The sequence below is a fragment of the Spathaspora passalidarum genome (assembly GCF_000223485.1).
Source record: "Spathaspora passalidarum NRRL Y-27907 unplaced genomic scaffold SPAPAscaffold_4, whole genome shotgun sequence".
NCBI lineage: Eukaryota > Fungi > Ascomycota > Pichiomycetes > Serinales > Debaryomycetaceae > Spathaspora > Spathaspora passalidarum.
This window is the reverse complement of record NW_006767428.1, coordinates 631,369-648,218: the sequence shown is the minus strand read 5'-3', so window position 1 is coordinate 648,218 and position 16,850 is coordinate 631,369. Positions and strand designations below refer to the sequence as shown.

General features: G+C 34.4%; 6 protein-coding genes across 6 annotated transcripts; 3 read left to right on the top strand and 3 right to left on the bottom strand. All coding sequences in view use genetic code 12, as the record gives it.

The window, feature by feature from the left end:
- Positions 1-1,635: 1,635 nt before the first annotated feature.
- Positions 1,636-3,993, top strand: SPAPADRAFT_139353 (uncharacterized protein; the record flags this gene model as incomplete). Its single annotated transcript, XM_007375397.1, has 1 exon — positions 1,636-3,993. The coding sequence occupies one exon, from the start codon at positions 1,636-1,638 to the stop codon at positions 3,991-3,993; it is 2,358 nt and encodes a 785-aa protein (XP_007375459.1).
- A 765-nt stretch (positions 3,994-4,758) lies between these two features.
- Positions 4,759-6,879, top strand: SPAPADRAFT_152755 (uncharacterized protein; the record flags this gene model as incomplete). The annotated part of the gene is made up of 1 exon (XM_007375396.1): positions 4,759-6,879. One exon carries the CDS (start codon positions 4,927-4,929, stop codon positions 5,737-5,739), a length of 813 nt encoding a protein of 270 aa, XP_007375458.1.
- On the bottom strand, positions 4,759-12,664 carry MEC1 (protein kinase; the record flags this gene model as incomplete). Its single annotated transcript, XM_007375395.1, has 2 exons — positions 4,759-11,483; positions 11,592-12,664. The coding sequence occupies 2 exons, from the start codon at positions 12,662-12,664 to the stop codon at positions 5,897-5,899; spliced, it is 6,660 nt and encodes a 2,219-aa protein (XP_007375457.1).
- Positions 12,665-13,552: 888 nt separating this feature from the next.
- On the bottom strand, positions 13,553-14,109 carry CKS1 (cyclin-dependent protein kinase regulatory subunit; the record flags this gene model as incomplete). The annotated part of the gene is made up of 1 exon (XM_007375394.1): positions 13,553-14,109. One exon carries the CDS (start codon positions 14,065-14,067, stop codon positions 13,759-13,761), a length of 309 nt encoding a protein of 102 aa, XP_007375456.1.
- Positions 14,110-14,259: 150 nt separating this feature from the next.
- SPAPADRAFT_71664 (U2-type spliceosomal complex subunit) lies at positions 14,260-16,713 on the bottom strand (the record flags this gene model as incomplete). Its single annotated transcript, XM_007375392.1, has 2 exons — positions 14,260-16,025; positions 16,113-16,713. 2 exons carry the CDS (start codon positions 16,711-16,713, stop codon positions 15,880-15,882), a joined length of 747 nt encoding a protein of 248 aa, XP_007375454.1.
- Positions 14,429-15,926, top strand: SPAPADRAFT_61265 (uncharacterized protein; the record flags this gene model as incomplete). Its single annotated transcript, XM_007375393.1, has 1 exon — positions 14,429-15,926. One exon carries the CDS (start codon positions 15,334-15,336, stop codon positions 15,871-15,873), a length of 540 nt encoding a protein of 179 aa, XP_007375455.1.
- Positions 16,714-16,850: the final 137 nt, after the last annotated feature.

Genomic DNA, 16,850 nt, shown 5'->3' with positions numbered 1-16,850 from the left:
AGGAAATATCAAAAGTAAATACATTAATGCTTTGATATACTTACCATTTAGCTCGAGGTTATCTTTGATTTTTTTTATATACATCGAATCTTCTGAATAGCAGTTATTGGATTATAACATAGAGATAACTTGTCAATGCCACCTTTAAAAAAAAACCCTTACCAGGGAAACAACCAGGGGTCCAACTTATGGGACTCTCAGATGAAACCTGAAATTCAGTTAATCATAGTCTCAATCAGAAATACAAATTAGCAATAAGGTCAATAAGTAAAAGAATGTATCAAATTAAAACAATGAGGTTATACTGTTGAATCTATTTGACCGCAGAAAACCATATAAAGCTAGTGATAAAAAATATTGGATATGCTCCATTCAATTGTAAGCACACTATTATTTCTACCTTGTAGGGGGTTCAAGATACTATGCAATCAACTTAAGAAATTATCGCGGTGTATTAACGATGTTGTATTGAATCAAGACTATTATTTTCTATCCGAATATCGGATAAAAGAAATATTGCCTTGGGTTAAGTTCGTTTGGAATAGTATGATTCTGCAGATAAGACAGCATGAAGTTGATTTTACAGGTAGTATTTCAATTTCTGGTTTTAATACCTTACCTCCACACAGCCATTGTTAACCTCATTAGCTAACGATTTATTAGTTGTTAATATCGATCACTACGATTTTTCCTCAATTTCAAACTCAAATAGCCTTATATAAACGAGAGTTGTCCAAATTGGCGGAAATGCATTAAGAGAGTGCCTATTTCCGTTTTTGGTGAGCAAATACCTTGATAAAATTGGTTGTAACAGTTGACCATCAACCTCTCCAATTTCTGAAATAGGTGAATATACTTGGAATCCGCAGATATCGCTAGAATGGGTTGTGATAAACCAGTGCCGTAGAATTTACCTACCCCTACAGAGCCTTATAGAAAGCATTATGTACCAGTGATTACCTGATGGGGATCTAGGTGAGGAGATTAACGACTATCCGTGTTTGCATTATGTCATTATATCGAATAGCCATTACAACAGTACAAGGGATATCTGGCCGTTTTACTGTTGAACCAAATTATTAGGACCATAAATGAAAGTATTACCATAATTTCTTCATTTAGCTAGTTCTTTCTATAACGGGATCGATCGCTCGGTATCACTCGTACGATATTATCCTGCAACTGTTATTAAAGGAACAAGGCTTGGTTTGCAAATAAAAAAAAAAAATAAATCTGGCGTAAAAATTGCACGGCATATGGCTAATTTGTAACACAGTGGTGTGGACAGACAGGAAAGACAAGCCACCAGATCCTTCTTTACTTCTTAGCTCTACTTCTATAAATACCACTTTATTATAAACTAAATAAAAACGTTGTTTAATTTAGCAGATTACACAAATTCTCTGTCTAATTTCAATCAAATCACAAAGTCCAACATTGTACCTTCTTTTAAAAATTTTTTCTAGGAACTGATCTTATCTAGTTGTCGATTTCCTAATTGGGAAAGTTTCTTCTACCGTCAGTTAGTTTTTCTGTTACGTGGGGCAAAGCAAAGTAGCAACCAAATCCGAAAAAAGGAAACACCTAAACACTATAACTAACTATTGGCCACATTGCATAACCACGCAATAAATCATGTGGTTGATTACGTTTTTGTCCATATATATATTTGGAGGTATAACCTTCATTCCTGGATTGATTATATTGGTACTATACCTTCATCCAATATACAAGAATGACAAACAAGACCGAGAAGAAACCAAGCCTTTGAAAGCAGGTGAAATTGAAGAATCAAACCAATCAGGGCTTGAAAGCTATAAAGCAGGTTGGATATTCGTTACTCGTGATTATATTGATTCACCTGATCAAATTAATCTGAATACTCAACCAATAACTGAATCAAATGACAATAAATCGGCTTATAGTTCGTTATATAAGTTGGTTAGTGACGATGCAACAACCCTGATGTTGAGCAATAACTCACAATCCACCGATGTCGATGACTTGTCAATTAATGAGTCCAAGGAGACTTTAGTTCAGCCTGCAGCGCCACCTGCTTCGAGTGCTACCACCACCACCACCACCACTACCACACAGCAAAACATACGTTCTTCACAACGAAGACATAGATATTATGCCGTGTTAAAACACGGAAACTTGTTCTTGTACAAAGATGAAACCTTAAAGGATGTTAAACACGTTATTGTTTTATCTAGCTACTTCGTTACGATTTACCCCCGAGAATTATCCGACGCCCAGTTTTTCACAAAGTATTCCGCAATTGCCTTGATCAACCCAAATAAATTAATACTTACTAATGATGTTGATACTGCCACTCCACCAAAGGGGTCATTTTTCATATATTGCGATATTAATTCAGATAAGGAAGACTGGTATTTTGCCTTGATTAGGGCTACTAAACACAATAGTGAATTACCGGATCTGTTAAATCCAAGCACCTTTGCCAAGACTTTACATTTTAATACCAAGGATATGATAAATCTTATCCAGACATTATATAGCTCGGAAGGTCAGTTGCAAACAAAATGGCTTAATGCGATTATTGGAAGGCTTTTCCTCGGATTGAACGGAACCAAGGTGATGGAAGATTATATTCGAACTAAATTAAGTAAGAAATTAAACAAGATTAAGACTCCAGGATTCTTGGATAAATTCCAAATTAAAGAAATATCGCCAGGTCATTCGGCTCCATTCATTACATATCCTAATTTACAAGAGATTAACCCTGATGGTACAATTGTCGTGTCAGCATATGTATCATACACGGGAGGGTTATCAGTCACTATATCAACCAAAGTTAATATTAACTTGGGAGCAAAATTCACAAACCGGGAGGTTGATATTTTATTAAGAGTTACCCTCAATAGATTTGAAGGACCAATTTTAATTAAGATTAAACCTCAACCTTCGGCAAGAGTTTGGTATACTTACAAGACTGAACCAATCATGAATATTAACATTGAACCAGTTATTAGTGCTCGTCAAGTTTCGTACAATATAGTCACAAATTATATGGAAAAGAAACTTAAGGAAGCCATCAGGGATAGTTTGGTCTTACCTCATTGGGATGATATCGTATTCTTTGAAACTACGGAGGAATTATATCGTGGAGGAATATGGGACCCAGCTGCCTCGGCGCCTTCACCCCCTGAAACACCAACTGACCAAAGTTCAGAATCAACACCTAGTAGATCAGAAGAAGCAAGTATTGATAGAGATTTAGACGATGATGTTGAAACAAAATCAGAACTATCTGTTAAATTAGCCAATCAAAAAATGAAACTTACAAACACATTAACTGACATTTCTAAACGAATGAAAAAGAAGGCTTCTTCTAGTAACGTGAATGTCATTTCTTCTGAGGAGTGCCAAACTACAATAGCAGTTCGTGCATCACCAGCTTTGAGCACACTCAAGAAGATCGGTAAATGGTATTTCAAAGACGAAAAACAACAGCGGGACGAGAGTTATACACCTCCAGAAATGATTCTGAACAGAAGACCACCAAGGAAATCTTCAAGTGTATCAACGACAACACCTCCAAATGGCTTTGATTCCAAATTTTCTGAACATCCATCACCTTCCTATGATTTTGGGAAGTTAAACCACGAACGTGATGTTCACTCGTTAACTACGAGTTCATGGCCCGATAATATTTCCGTGATGTCTGGTGACGAAGTTTCTATCAAAAGCGGCCTTTTAGTAAGTGAACCAACCGTAGGGTTAACTCAACCATTAACTCCGAGATCTCATAAATCGATAAGGAAACCACCATCTTCGCCACCGCCTCCATTACCTGAAGATTTATCCAAGGAAGCCACGCCGAAATGTGAAGATGTCCCCACCACAATTGAAGATATATCCATCCCAAGATCTGAAGATATTTCTTCTCCGCAGACCATAAATGGTCAACCTCTTGTACCTAGCGAAAACAACGGGAAGAGTTCACCAGTTACAAACAATACTATATAGATTTTTATTTAGGTATACTTTTCATATCCACGAAAAAAAAATTTGTTCTTTTAAGTAACATCTAACATCGTGCAATTTCGCAACTTTCATTCTCTAGATTATACTAGCATTTAACGTCTATAGGGAATTCACACGCAGGTTGTAATATATGTCTATCTGTACAATAGTGTATCTGCCTGTCTAATCATGCATCTTTTTGTCTAGTAATATATGTACAACTTATCAAGATGCAATGGAAAAAAAAAATGAATATTCTCAGGTTTTTAAGGGGAGGGGGGGTATAATTAGAAGGCACAATTACAACAGTCACGCATGTAATATATTACATCAGTCACGTCATTATGTAATCTATGTTTTTCATACCAGAAATCAAGAATATGCAAACATAAGTACATCTCTATATACCCTTTCCTTTTTGGATAAATTACATTTTAAATTATGGTGCAGTAGTATGCATGTCTAGCAACTCTGTTATAATTATGGTTGCTATAATTATCAGGCAGTTTGGAAATGATCGATTGTATTTGAGGAAGAATGAAAAGCTCTAGTTTAAACATAGCAAAATTTCTTATTGTTTTCCATTAGGAATTGAAGGAGCTATACATCATGAAGTTATCAAGTGAGAAACTCGATTCAACTTTACAACAAGTATTACCAGTTTATGTACTACCCGAAACCATGGAGCGACCCACATCACAAAAACTACTAACATATGAAAAATCACAGGAATCATTATTACCTGAAAAATCTGATGGTGTCCCACATAGCGACAAATGGTACCAGAATTGGAACTGGAATTGGACCTTATGGGATGACTATTTCCAAGTAGAAACCTTCTTAGTAGCCATTTTTACGTGGATTACCTTATGCATTTTTCTGATAGAAACACCAGTTGGAGAACACTACCAGTTTCTGTTCAATATAAACTTTGACATGGAATCATTTGACAGAACCATTGAATCGATTCAACTGATTTTACGCACACTATCCGTATCGCTTTCTAAATCTCAATTAAAGCAGATTTTAATGGATATCAATCACAATTGGTTTAGTTATACTACAAACCAATTTTCAAGATCTTTCAACAATGGAGTAATAATCAATTGGAATTACAAACAAGGTCCCAATATAATTTTAAGTTTGTTGCAAGTTTTTAGTGATGAGGCAAATTACGCTTTTAATGAGCCGTTCAGCAGCAAGTATCTTGAAACAATTAAACAAATGTGCGATGATCCTTATAAGTTTAATTTAAGCAAATTGTCCCATTATGATGTATGTCAATTACATAAGATCAACAGTGAAGGAACTTTAATCTATCATTTTGGAACAATTTATCGCTACTTGGTGTTCATCCTATTGGGAATATTGATGTTTGAACAAATGGTGGCTATCTTTAAGTTTCCCATCAGTGAAGTTGTATTCATCAAGAAAATTGTCTTGGGAGTTATTCAGTCAGTGTTACTCTTTTTTTATTACAAATGGAATGTAATGAATGCTCTACTTCAGGATTTCTTAAAGATAAATACAATTGGAATTTTACAAATGAATCATGGGATATTCATATTAGCTATTGTTTGCTTGCAACTAACTACCTATTGGGTTTTCCAGAGTGAGTTGATCAGATTGAGAAATACTCAAAAGGAATTTCCTGTATCTGCTAATATTAGAGCCTTGCAAATCTGGGGATTGTGTGCTTTCGCAGTTTGTGGAGTAGTACCTTTAATAGTCTTAATTTTTATATATTAAATGGACTTATAACCAAGATGTGCTCTATTGTTACTTCTTTTTTTTTGCCACAAAGCTAACCCTTCTTCTAACCTGATTGACCCCTAAGATATGGTTCTACAAATATTTATTCCATCGTTAGTTAATCTAATAACTCTATAACACACACTGTATTGTATTACACATATGCTGACCAACCAGCGTACATCTGTGCTAAAGTTTCCAAAGATGTAGCTTCCTGGATTAAAACATCAACCTGACCATGAATATTCATTGGTAATCCATCATTACCTGTCAACCCCCTAATCTTTCTTCTAACTTTACTTAAATGAATACCTGGTTTTTGACCATTTTTCCAATCTAATAAAGGATCATATAATAAAGTTTCCAAGATATTCATCAATGGTGGCTCATGTTGTCTCAATAATTTAGCAGTTACTTCACATGAAATCCTAAAGTTTCCTTCTATCCCACATATACCCATCGCATCAATAACATTTTGAGTCAATCTAAATGGTACTAATTCCGGACATGGTAATGTTTTACCCTTTTCGAATAAGCAATCAAAATCAATATGTAAAACAGCCCCGGTCTTTTTGAATAACAATATATTTTCACAATGTCTATCACCTAAACCAATAATATATCCTACCATTGACATAACTGCTGTTGATCGAGTGAATGAGTTTCTTGAAATATACCAGGATGTTGGGTCAGTAAAATTTTCAATAAACCAATTATGCAATACTGGTGGATGATCCTTGACTATATGAGTAAAAGTGGAAACTAAATCATGCATTGCTTTATTACTAGTGTCACTACTCCTCTTACTTGCCTTTACTAATCTTTGAGCCTCGTCAATCTTCATAAATACTTTACGTTCTTGTAAATGTTTACCCATTCGTTTCATCTGTTCATGATAAACAGCCTTTATAGTCTGCACATCATTAACAAACTCGATAACCCCAATGTTTTCAGCTAGTGGGATGACGCAATAATTAGGAATACTCAATCTTCTCTTCCTTGCTTCGTTACTTGAAAGTAAAATCCTATTAACCATGGTGGTGAATTCCACTACCTTTGCATCTTTTCGTGTATCATCTGATTTAACCATTAGTTTATAAGAATTTGAATCTGAACCTCTAATTGTAATTTGTCTTGGCATTTGTAATGAATGGAAAATGTTTACCAAATCCTCACATCCATTGAATGTCACTGTATTTGCTTTAGGGAAAGCGGTGAACCTCTTAGTGTTTTCATTTGGTAGTCTAATTTCAAGATTTGAACCTACTGGAATGACCAAACCTTGATATGTATCATTCAAATACAGAATCTTAAAGTCTCTCAGCAATGACATCTTTCTAGTTCTGACAGACTTGCTTATCTTGAACTGGGCAAGTTTTATTAACCCAGAGAATAATTCATTAGCATCCTGAATAGTTACTCCCAATTCCGACTTAGCCAAAGTCACTTTTTGTAAAATTGATTCAATTCGCAGTTTACGTTTGGAATCACTTGATTTAGCATGGGATAATACATACCATAAACTTTGCCGAGGATAATCCTTAATTATATTACCAACAATTACTGCTAGTCTTTCATATGATTCTGTATGATCATGGGTTATACGGGACAATATTTGAGTTATTGCAGTATACCAAGTGTAATTTGGAACAGTCTCAGTAGCCTTCTTGATATCTTCTACTATTTGATTAAGTTTTCTTTGAGCTTCAGAACTTCTACTCTTCAGTGCGAAATCAAGCCAAATTGTGACAAGTTTAGGTAATGCTTCAAACACAAATGAATTTCCCACAGAAAGCGATTTTATGAAATGTCTAATTATCTGTTGTTCATAGTATCCAGTGGCATCCTTTGAAGATTCCATAATCTTGTTATAATACTTCCCTAGGTCATAATAAGATGTTTCCCACAATGAGTTGAGGGTAATTGCTTGATTATATTCATGGATAATTTCACTTGTCGATAAATGATTGGATTCATCTAACCAATTGGCATATTGAAGTTGTGTGCTAGCACTCATATTACCCAGTTTTATGATTTCAGAAAGTAATTTGATTGCTTCAGCCTGATTTCCTTGAGACCATAATAAATTTGCATATTCAATATTGGCCGAACCCTGTTCAAATCTCATGGCTTGTATAATAGTCCTTGTTGATATATCCAACCGATTGTTCTTTCTTGCAAGTTGTGACATATAAAGTAAATTATCTGAAACTTTTGTGTTACTGTCAAATACCTTGTTACCCACATTGTGCAAGGTTAATATCTTGTATTGTACATCAAAATCTTGATCAACATTGTCTAACCTTGATTTCAACTTACTTTCTTCTTCTCCCGCCACAATCAATGTCAAATCATATAAGGCATGTAATTGATTCATAAGACCAATATTCCTATTAAAGCTTGAAGATGTAGAAGGGACAAGTGAATTACCGACAAATGAATAAATATGGTCAACCGACTTGTTAAATTCCAGTTCATTCTTTCGATGTAAGAACAGCAACGCTTTTGATAACTCATAATTGATAATCAGTTCCGTGTCTTGTGCATTTCCAATTGAATCTGAAATTTGCAACCACTTCTCAAGTTGTTCAAAGTTGCCTGAATATGCAGCTGAGCATAATCCAACCAATGCCCAATCCAAGGGAATACTCGTCAAGTCCTGTGAATTAGTTCTCGAAGAAAGAGTTAATAATACATCGTCATACAAACCATGATCATGTAACGACTCCAATAACTTAGTTGTATCATCCAACACTTTAAATGATTCGTGAGCTAGACTCCAATTATCACTGTATTGGAACGTGTTCAACTTTTCTTGTAAATTACTTGTGGAAAATTTCTTTAGTACCCCATTCAATGCATCATAGTCATTGATCTGAGAATACATTGATTGCAAAGTAGTTGCAATATTCAAGTCTCCTAAATCTTTTTCTTCTCTATAACACTTCTCCAAGTATAAGATTGTCCTTTCATATGAATCACATTGAGCAGATTTTATAGCAATCAAATCCATAGGAATAGATTCTAGGAACTTGTTTACCAAAGTTAATTGTCTTTTTAATAACGTAAGATCTCCGGCTGTGAATGTAAGATATTGGGTAGTTTGAGAAACCCACTCACCAAAATAATCCAAAACTGAAAACATAGCCTGACAGCATAATCGTAACAGTTCAATTCTATCGGGAGAACCACCATTGATATCAACATTAAGCAAATGTAAAAACTCCTTCTTTAAATCTTCAATTGCAGTATTGTTTATAATATGACTCAATGCAATATACTTTAAGACATACTGGCAGATTTCAATATCTTGATCTCTAACTAGCATTGAGCATGTTTGAAAGATGACTGACTTATCTGAGTCCCCTTCTGTTGGTCGATTAAGTAAGTTCAATGTGATATCAACTAACCAAGTTTCATATTTCATTCCAAGTTTAAAATAAGGAAATTGAATAGGAGTGTACTTTGTATTTGGTGCCACGTATTTTGAGTTTAACAAGGGTGTCAATGTTGATTTTGCAATATCACTAAACCTATCCCATGTGCCAATTTCTGGCAAATCTTGCTCTAGTATTTTGGGAGTTAATTTCATAACTTGAAGAAACTTCTGCATTGCATAAGCACTGAATAATTGCTTACTTGGGTCATTTGAAGACCAAAACATTTTCACAATCTTTGTCTCTATGAAATCAATTAAAAAGTCAGTATTCTCTTGATAGTCATTGAAATCGTGTATAATCACCAACAGTTGCTTAATACGTTTAAAGTTGAACTTATTCGAATCTAAAGCACCTATTATACCAAGAACTTTTGCGCATTCACTAGAAACTTTCTTGAACTTATAGCTTGTATCTAAAATGGTTTGAATAAGCTTAGTAATGGCCAGCGTAAGAGTGACATCTTTGAAATATTCACTCTGGCATATATGCTGATATTTTTCAATGTAATTGGTTAAGTCAAATAAAGCTTGTTTAACAACGTATTCATTAGATGTTTCCAATCTTCTGGTGAACTCAGATAATATGTCAAGTATACTCAACAGCTTTTTCTTAAACTGAATCAATGGAGTAAAATCATAATCTTGAAATGGGAGTGACAAATAATACAAGGTGTAACTCTTGTAACTATCCTTTATTTCATGGTAAATCTTAGTTAATATAGCAATAGATAATTTCCTGGATCTATCACTAAATGTTTTGAACTTTTGGAAAATCAAAGATATAATTATATCAATTAATGAAATCAACTGGGAACTAGGTAATCTCTTAACTAATTCATTCCAACACCTTAGGGCCAAGTACTTGAATTCTTCACTGTCATTTTCTAAAGTTGCTTGCAAACAAGTGGAAATTTGGCCCAAAGCAGTAGCAACAGCTGATATACTGGTAGTTATGATATATTCAATCGCTTGTAATGAACATTTCTTTTCTAAATATGGTTTAGTTCCTCTAATATGATGAACGTTTTCATGAAATTTCTGGACAAGCTCAAGAATGTATTCACTTAGCAAATATTCAATATGTTTGATACCGCCATCTAAAGCCACTCTCCTTTGTTGCATAGCTATTTTTGCAATATATTTCAAGGCTGAATTAATCTGGGCAACATTAGTTATAGTCTCACCCTCACTCTGTATGTTTAATAAGACATACCAAGTAATATCACCAATTTTTGACATTAATTCCGGTAGTTTTAAGATCTTAAACTTTGGACAGACATTAGTTAAAACATTCATTATATACTTTTCATTAGCACCTTTAGTCAAATAGTACGCAATTATTCTAGACTTGTTCTTACTTATTAACTCCCACTTGGTCAAATTTGCAGCATTGGCTATTTCTTCAATAAAATCATACTTGTAATACTCCAATAATCTTGGGATTGAATGTTCTTTATGCCTTGATAAAAAGTAGCTCTTACTAACTCCCAGCAATTCAATTATCTTTGTGAATATAGCCAGGTTTATAACTACGGTATCGGAAATGCTTGGTATATACGGAGCAAGCAACTTTTGAGGGGTTAACTTTTTAGCACTGGCGATACTAATTATCCCATTATATACGTAATTAACATGTTGATCATTAGGTAATGCAAACAATGAAATTAGTTTCACCAATAAATTAAATAACCAATCATCTGAACTTATAATGGATAACTCAACCAACGCCTTTATGCTTGATTCACCAAGATGTCGATTATGTGAACTTGTTAAATCAATAGACGATATTTTGGTTAGTATGACCTTAAAACATTCATCGTCTTTATTAGCTTTGATTAAGTATAATGGAAATATTCGGGTTATCAACATTCGTACGTCTCTATTAATGTGGGTTAGCTGTTGAATCAAGAATGAAAATAATTGATCTTGTTCTTGTGGTGGTGAATAACTGGCAAATAAATTAAAAACAAGTATTAAAAAATTGGTACATAACAAAGCATTCTTCTCAAGTCTGTTTACATTGTTCCGTATGAAATATTTCAATATGATATCCTTATAAAATTTTGAAATTTCCCCTTCAGTTACACTTGATCTATTCGGATCAATTACATCATAGTAGTTCTTTGTTAATGGACCATTTCCACATTTAGTACACTCTTTTAATACATAATTATAGTCATTGTTTAAAACACACGGAAAATGACCCAATGCAGTAATGAGCGAATACATTGTGTAATCCGGATTCAAATAATGATATTTCAAATCGTCGGTAGTTAATTTCTTGATGTAGTTAAGCCAATCACTAGTCAGGAAAGAGTTCGGTGTAAGAGAGAGAGAAGATGTCTTCCTCTTAGCCCTATTTTTGTATCTTAAACTTGGATCTTCTATAATTATGTCAAATAGTTCATACAAGTGTTTCAAGTAGTTATTATTATCCAAAGTGGTAATCTTTAATCGTAAGCTCTCCAATATGGGATCTTCAAAAGAAGTTGCAATTTCTTCGTTCAAGCTGGATGTTTGGTACATATTGATTATATCTGTATTGTTTTCATTCAAATGATGGTGATATTTTATAATATGTAAACTCTTTGAAATCACTTTAGGAATATCCTTCAGTAGCAAACTCTGAAAATTCATATAATTGTAAAAATTTTCAAGCACGCCTTTTTCCCAGCATAAACAATAAACTTTTAGTAATGATAAGCTGATTGTGCTATTCACAGTCTCGTCTGGTACATTAGAATTGAGATATTCCATTATCCAACTTAATAAAAGACATATTTGTTCCCAAGTTACCACCTCATTACACATTAAATTATTAGTCTGGTTTAATAACAATATTGATTTCAAGTCATGATATGTAGTATCAGTTACGATATACCATAATTTCCTGGCAAAACTTGTGAGTTTCAATTGATAACTTTGTGAATTAATAAGTAGGGTCTGTGAAATATCAAAGTCGTTTACTATTGAAAATAAATGGGTGGCTAGCACTAATTCGTTGTGGATATTCTCTTGTTTAAAACAATGATTCAAATTCTTGTCCAAAATATCTAACAAGCTCTTTCTTAATAGTTTTATAAATTTAAAGTTATGAAGTTTGGTACAAACTAAGTTTATAATGTAGATAATGAAAGACTTCAACTTATTCGATATCTCCGCTTTGGAGCTTGCAAGATGCGACAATGCAAAGGAAATTGACCACTCATACAACAAAGGCTGTTCTAAGTCAGGCACATAAATCAGTTCATAGTCTTTATACTCTAATTGGACATTAAGCAAGTGAAGTTTCCGGGATAAAACCAATTCTAATATGTTAAATAATCTGATGACTATGTCTTCTTCGTCAGTGAGCAATCTTTCGTTAAGGAATGTAAACAAATACAAAGTTAATTTCTTGAAATCAGCTGATTCATCGTCAACATTTCTTTCCACATCATCAAGGAATTGTGATAATTCAGAAGAACTGATTCTAGTAGTCATATCATAGTCTGTTACTTCTTACTGGTTAGGTCCTGTACTCGTATTTTTTTATACGCGTTCTTCTTTTTTTTTAACTATTGATCTGTACTTGTATCTGGTAGCGCATGCAAGATAACCTGCGCTACCGATTGGAAGCTACATGCTAATATAGCATTTTGACTTGGACCTGTATTTCTTAATCGCTTTTGAAAGGGATGGAGGCTATGGTAGCAAGATATGATGGAAACGGCTCCAACTGAGTTTGTAGAATTCAAATGGCAATATTAAGCTATATTAGGTAATCTAACTCTAATAAAAAAAATCACACGAGAATCCCGGCCTTGAGACCTTAGTGGTAATGCTATTTATACCGTTGCGTGAGATGAGGTTCAGATGTCAAGAAGCAGGTGCGACCAAAATATCCTTCAAAACTCAAAAAACTGTATTGTGTTGTCATCACAAATATTTGTTGTCATTACAGGTCCTGCATTGACTTGCATCTAGTACCGCTATTGCCTCCCCCTTTCATAAATTGTTAAGCTCTGATTTTCCCTCTCTATTTTCAAGGGAAAGAATAAACCAGATATGAGGCGCTTTCCGGCTTGTCTAACTCTCTGGTTAGAACTTTAGTTGTGATTTCCTCGCTTTAATAAGGAGTTTATATTTACAAAAAAATGCTGCAAAAATCATACAGACGATTGCATAATCTTACGTATTCTTATTGTCACGTCCAATTGGAAACCAGTCAAGAATGACAACTAGGCACTTATTCTATCGATGTATGATTGACATTCGTCCTAGTCAGGCTACAATCGCTACTAAGGGCCATGTTTCTGTATGGTCTAAATTTAGAATACAAGGTCTATTGTTACATGCAGCCAACATACGTACTGTTGCCCCTCTCTCCCCTTTACCAAAGTTTATTAATGTGTATTTGGATATCTTATATCTAGTGCAAGTACTGTACCATATACTCTATATAATGCGATGATGTTTGTCGTACTAGTGGTGCAGATGTTCGACAAGTCAAGTCAATTCCTTTTCAGTTAAACACCACCTTTGCATAAGTAAACAAGATAGACACTGCTGTCAAATTTAAACTCGTTGCTATCCGTTTACTGTCCATAATTTATTGGTCGTTTAAACAACAAAATGTGAGGTTCAGGAGCATGGGTCTCGTAGTGTTCCCACCCTAAACTTTGAGTAATGCCCAATCCTCTCCATTCTTCTTCCAATAATATTCTTAAAGTACCTGTTTCACTATTGAAGTAATCTTGTGGTATAACTTTAAGCATATTCTTGGGTAACATTACATGTCTATATTCATGGGTGTCGTCATTATACCTTGGGCTATAATGAATCATATCTTGAAACTCCAATACTTTTGCTCGTTCTGAGTCGGTTAAATATCTAGGTTTGGTCATTATTTCTATATGGTTGAAACGCGTCTATGGCTCCCAAGGGATAGTTCGGTCGTGTAGAAATTAACGGTTTTCGGTTCAATAGAAATTTTTCCATTGGCATTTTTTTTTTCCCTGCTTTAGTTTGCGCAACAATTGGAAAACGAAAATCAACTGCGCAATTTCTACCCCAGCTGCATCTCACCATTTTATAACACCACATGGGACGTCAGTTTCAAACCACATCTACAACCATTTGCTTCTTTTAAACATCTCTAAATATTCCATATGATAGTGTAACACCTTATCATGTCAAAACACAACGGATTAATAATAAGAGGATCCGATTTGGAGAATCTTGATAAGAGATATGCCACATTCACTCAGAAATTTAAACTACTTTATTTGATAGACGATGCTCCCGACAATTTGGCCCCAATAATAGACTTCTTACAAGATAAGGATCCTAATTGGAACAAGTACACAATTATACAGTCGAACAACTTACTTAGAACCGATATAGAGTATGTGGTGGACTTCAATCACTTGGTCACCCTTGATATCACCACTTTAACAAACCACCTTTATATCCTCCTCACTTTAGACGTCATAAACTCGGACATAGCCTGGAAACAATTTCATCAAGTTAAGCATGTCCTTCAAACAAACGATACTCCGTTCTCCCTTGCATTGGAAGTTAATGATACTAAATTAGATGTAGAAAAATTGCATTTTTGGTTAACTGAAACAATATCATTTGTATCGTTCCCAGCTACATTTACTGCCCTGCCGGATTCCATTTTCAAACTTTTCCAGGAGAAAAGTATCCCTGTACCTTTGTTAATCCTAGAAAACGAACGATCATATGAAAACTTCTTGTACTTGAAGAACACGTGCAAACCGCTTTCACAATATTATTTACAACCTTTACAACCATTGGTGGAGGATTTGCTGTTGGGAATATATAAACAATTTGAATTGGATAAAGTGAAATATGATCAGTATCAACAGGCTTTCGAACTAGCTATATCCGATTTATCCGCGCTCAACCTTGACAAGATTAAAATCTTAATAATTGGACCTGGCAATGGGAAGTTATTGATTAAATTATGGGAACTTGTCAAAAAGTCGATTGATAAATTCCATATAGTGGCCATTGAGAAGAATCCAATTTGTTTACCCACATTACGAGAGAAGAATGTTAAACTTTGGGATTGCAAAATTGAAATAATTGATCATGACATACGTGACATTAAATGTGCAGATTATAACTTGATCATTTCGGAATTAATGGGATCGTTTGGTGATAATGAATTGTGTCCAGAAATCCTAGCGCAATTTGACAAACCGAGACCAGACTTGATAATGATACCCAGTAGCTACACATCATACATTCAACCGGTATATACCCCGTTCAAAATTAAAACAATCTCCTTGATCAAGCTTAGTAACTACTATGCTTTGGGTGAAGAACAACAATTATGGGAATGGGAGCATCCCGGAGACTTCCAACCAAATAGAATCGCCAAATTATCATTTCCTAACAAGAAAGGATATAAAGTATCTGGTTTTCTAGGATGGTTTACCTGCACATTATATGGACATATAAACATTCAAATTCATTCTCCCCTGTTATCGACATATTGTAAGTCTTGGTATCCAATATATTTTCCTGTTCATAGAACAAAAGTGAAGCCTGATCATAATATTCATTTAGAATTTAAACGGATCAACAATGGTGAAAATGTTTGGTATGAATACACTTTTCATGGTAAGGTTTATAACGAAAATGGGGTAGATTATTGTATGAAATTATTAGATAATCAATAAACATTTTTATCGCATAGGTGATTTATCTCTGTTGTAATTGGTTGGTCTGTGTGAACTGCTAGGTCTATAGCTGTCTTTTTCTGTTCTGTGCCTTTTGTGACCCCTTTCAGTGTCTATGTCACGACTAGATCTGTACCTTTCTGAATCTCTATCTGGTCTATGTCTAGTTCTATCTGGGGTTCGCTCACGTTCATCCTCATACCTATCTCTGTGTCTGGATGTCTCTGAATGTCTTTCACGGTCAGATCTGTGTCTATGCCTATGGGAATCCAGGTGTTTTCTTGATGAGTGATGATCTAAATTTTTCAGTTTATCATCGTGCTTCTTCTGGTTCATTCGTTGTAACTGCTGTTGTTGCTTGATTCTGAGCAAAGGGTCATCGCTCAAGTCACTACTACCACTTGGTTTACTTATTCCCACACCGATAACTTTATTCAATCTGTCACTTGAACTACTCTGTATTGTCCTCTTAAATGAATGATTGCCCTTTAACAAATTCTCGACTTTGGATTTACCTTCAGTAAACTCATTACTACTTTCAATGAAGCCAGCATCATTCTTAACCTCCTCTTCTTTTTCTTCGAATGGAACATCCTCATACATCCAGTTCAACTTACTCAACTTTAACCTTTCAGGCTTCTTTAAATCTTCAAGCTTGAAGTTGTCACCATATTGTAACTTCAAAAGGTTAAGATAGTCTTGTTCTTGTTCGTACTCCTGATTCTTTTGTTTGATCTTTTGTAGTTCTTGCAATTTAGCCTGCTCTTGATCCCATACCTTCTTTTGGTTTTTTACAAGAGCTGGATTCCATGATTTCTTAAGGTTTAAATCACCAGCCATCGTGTATCGCTTCGTATATGTAGTTGAGAATGGCAACAGACGTTATTTTAAAATAAAATAAAAATGGCAACCAAAAAAAAAAATAATTTGGTGATGCTGTTTACATGAAATTACATTTAGACACTCGGAACCGAAAG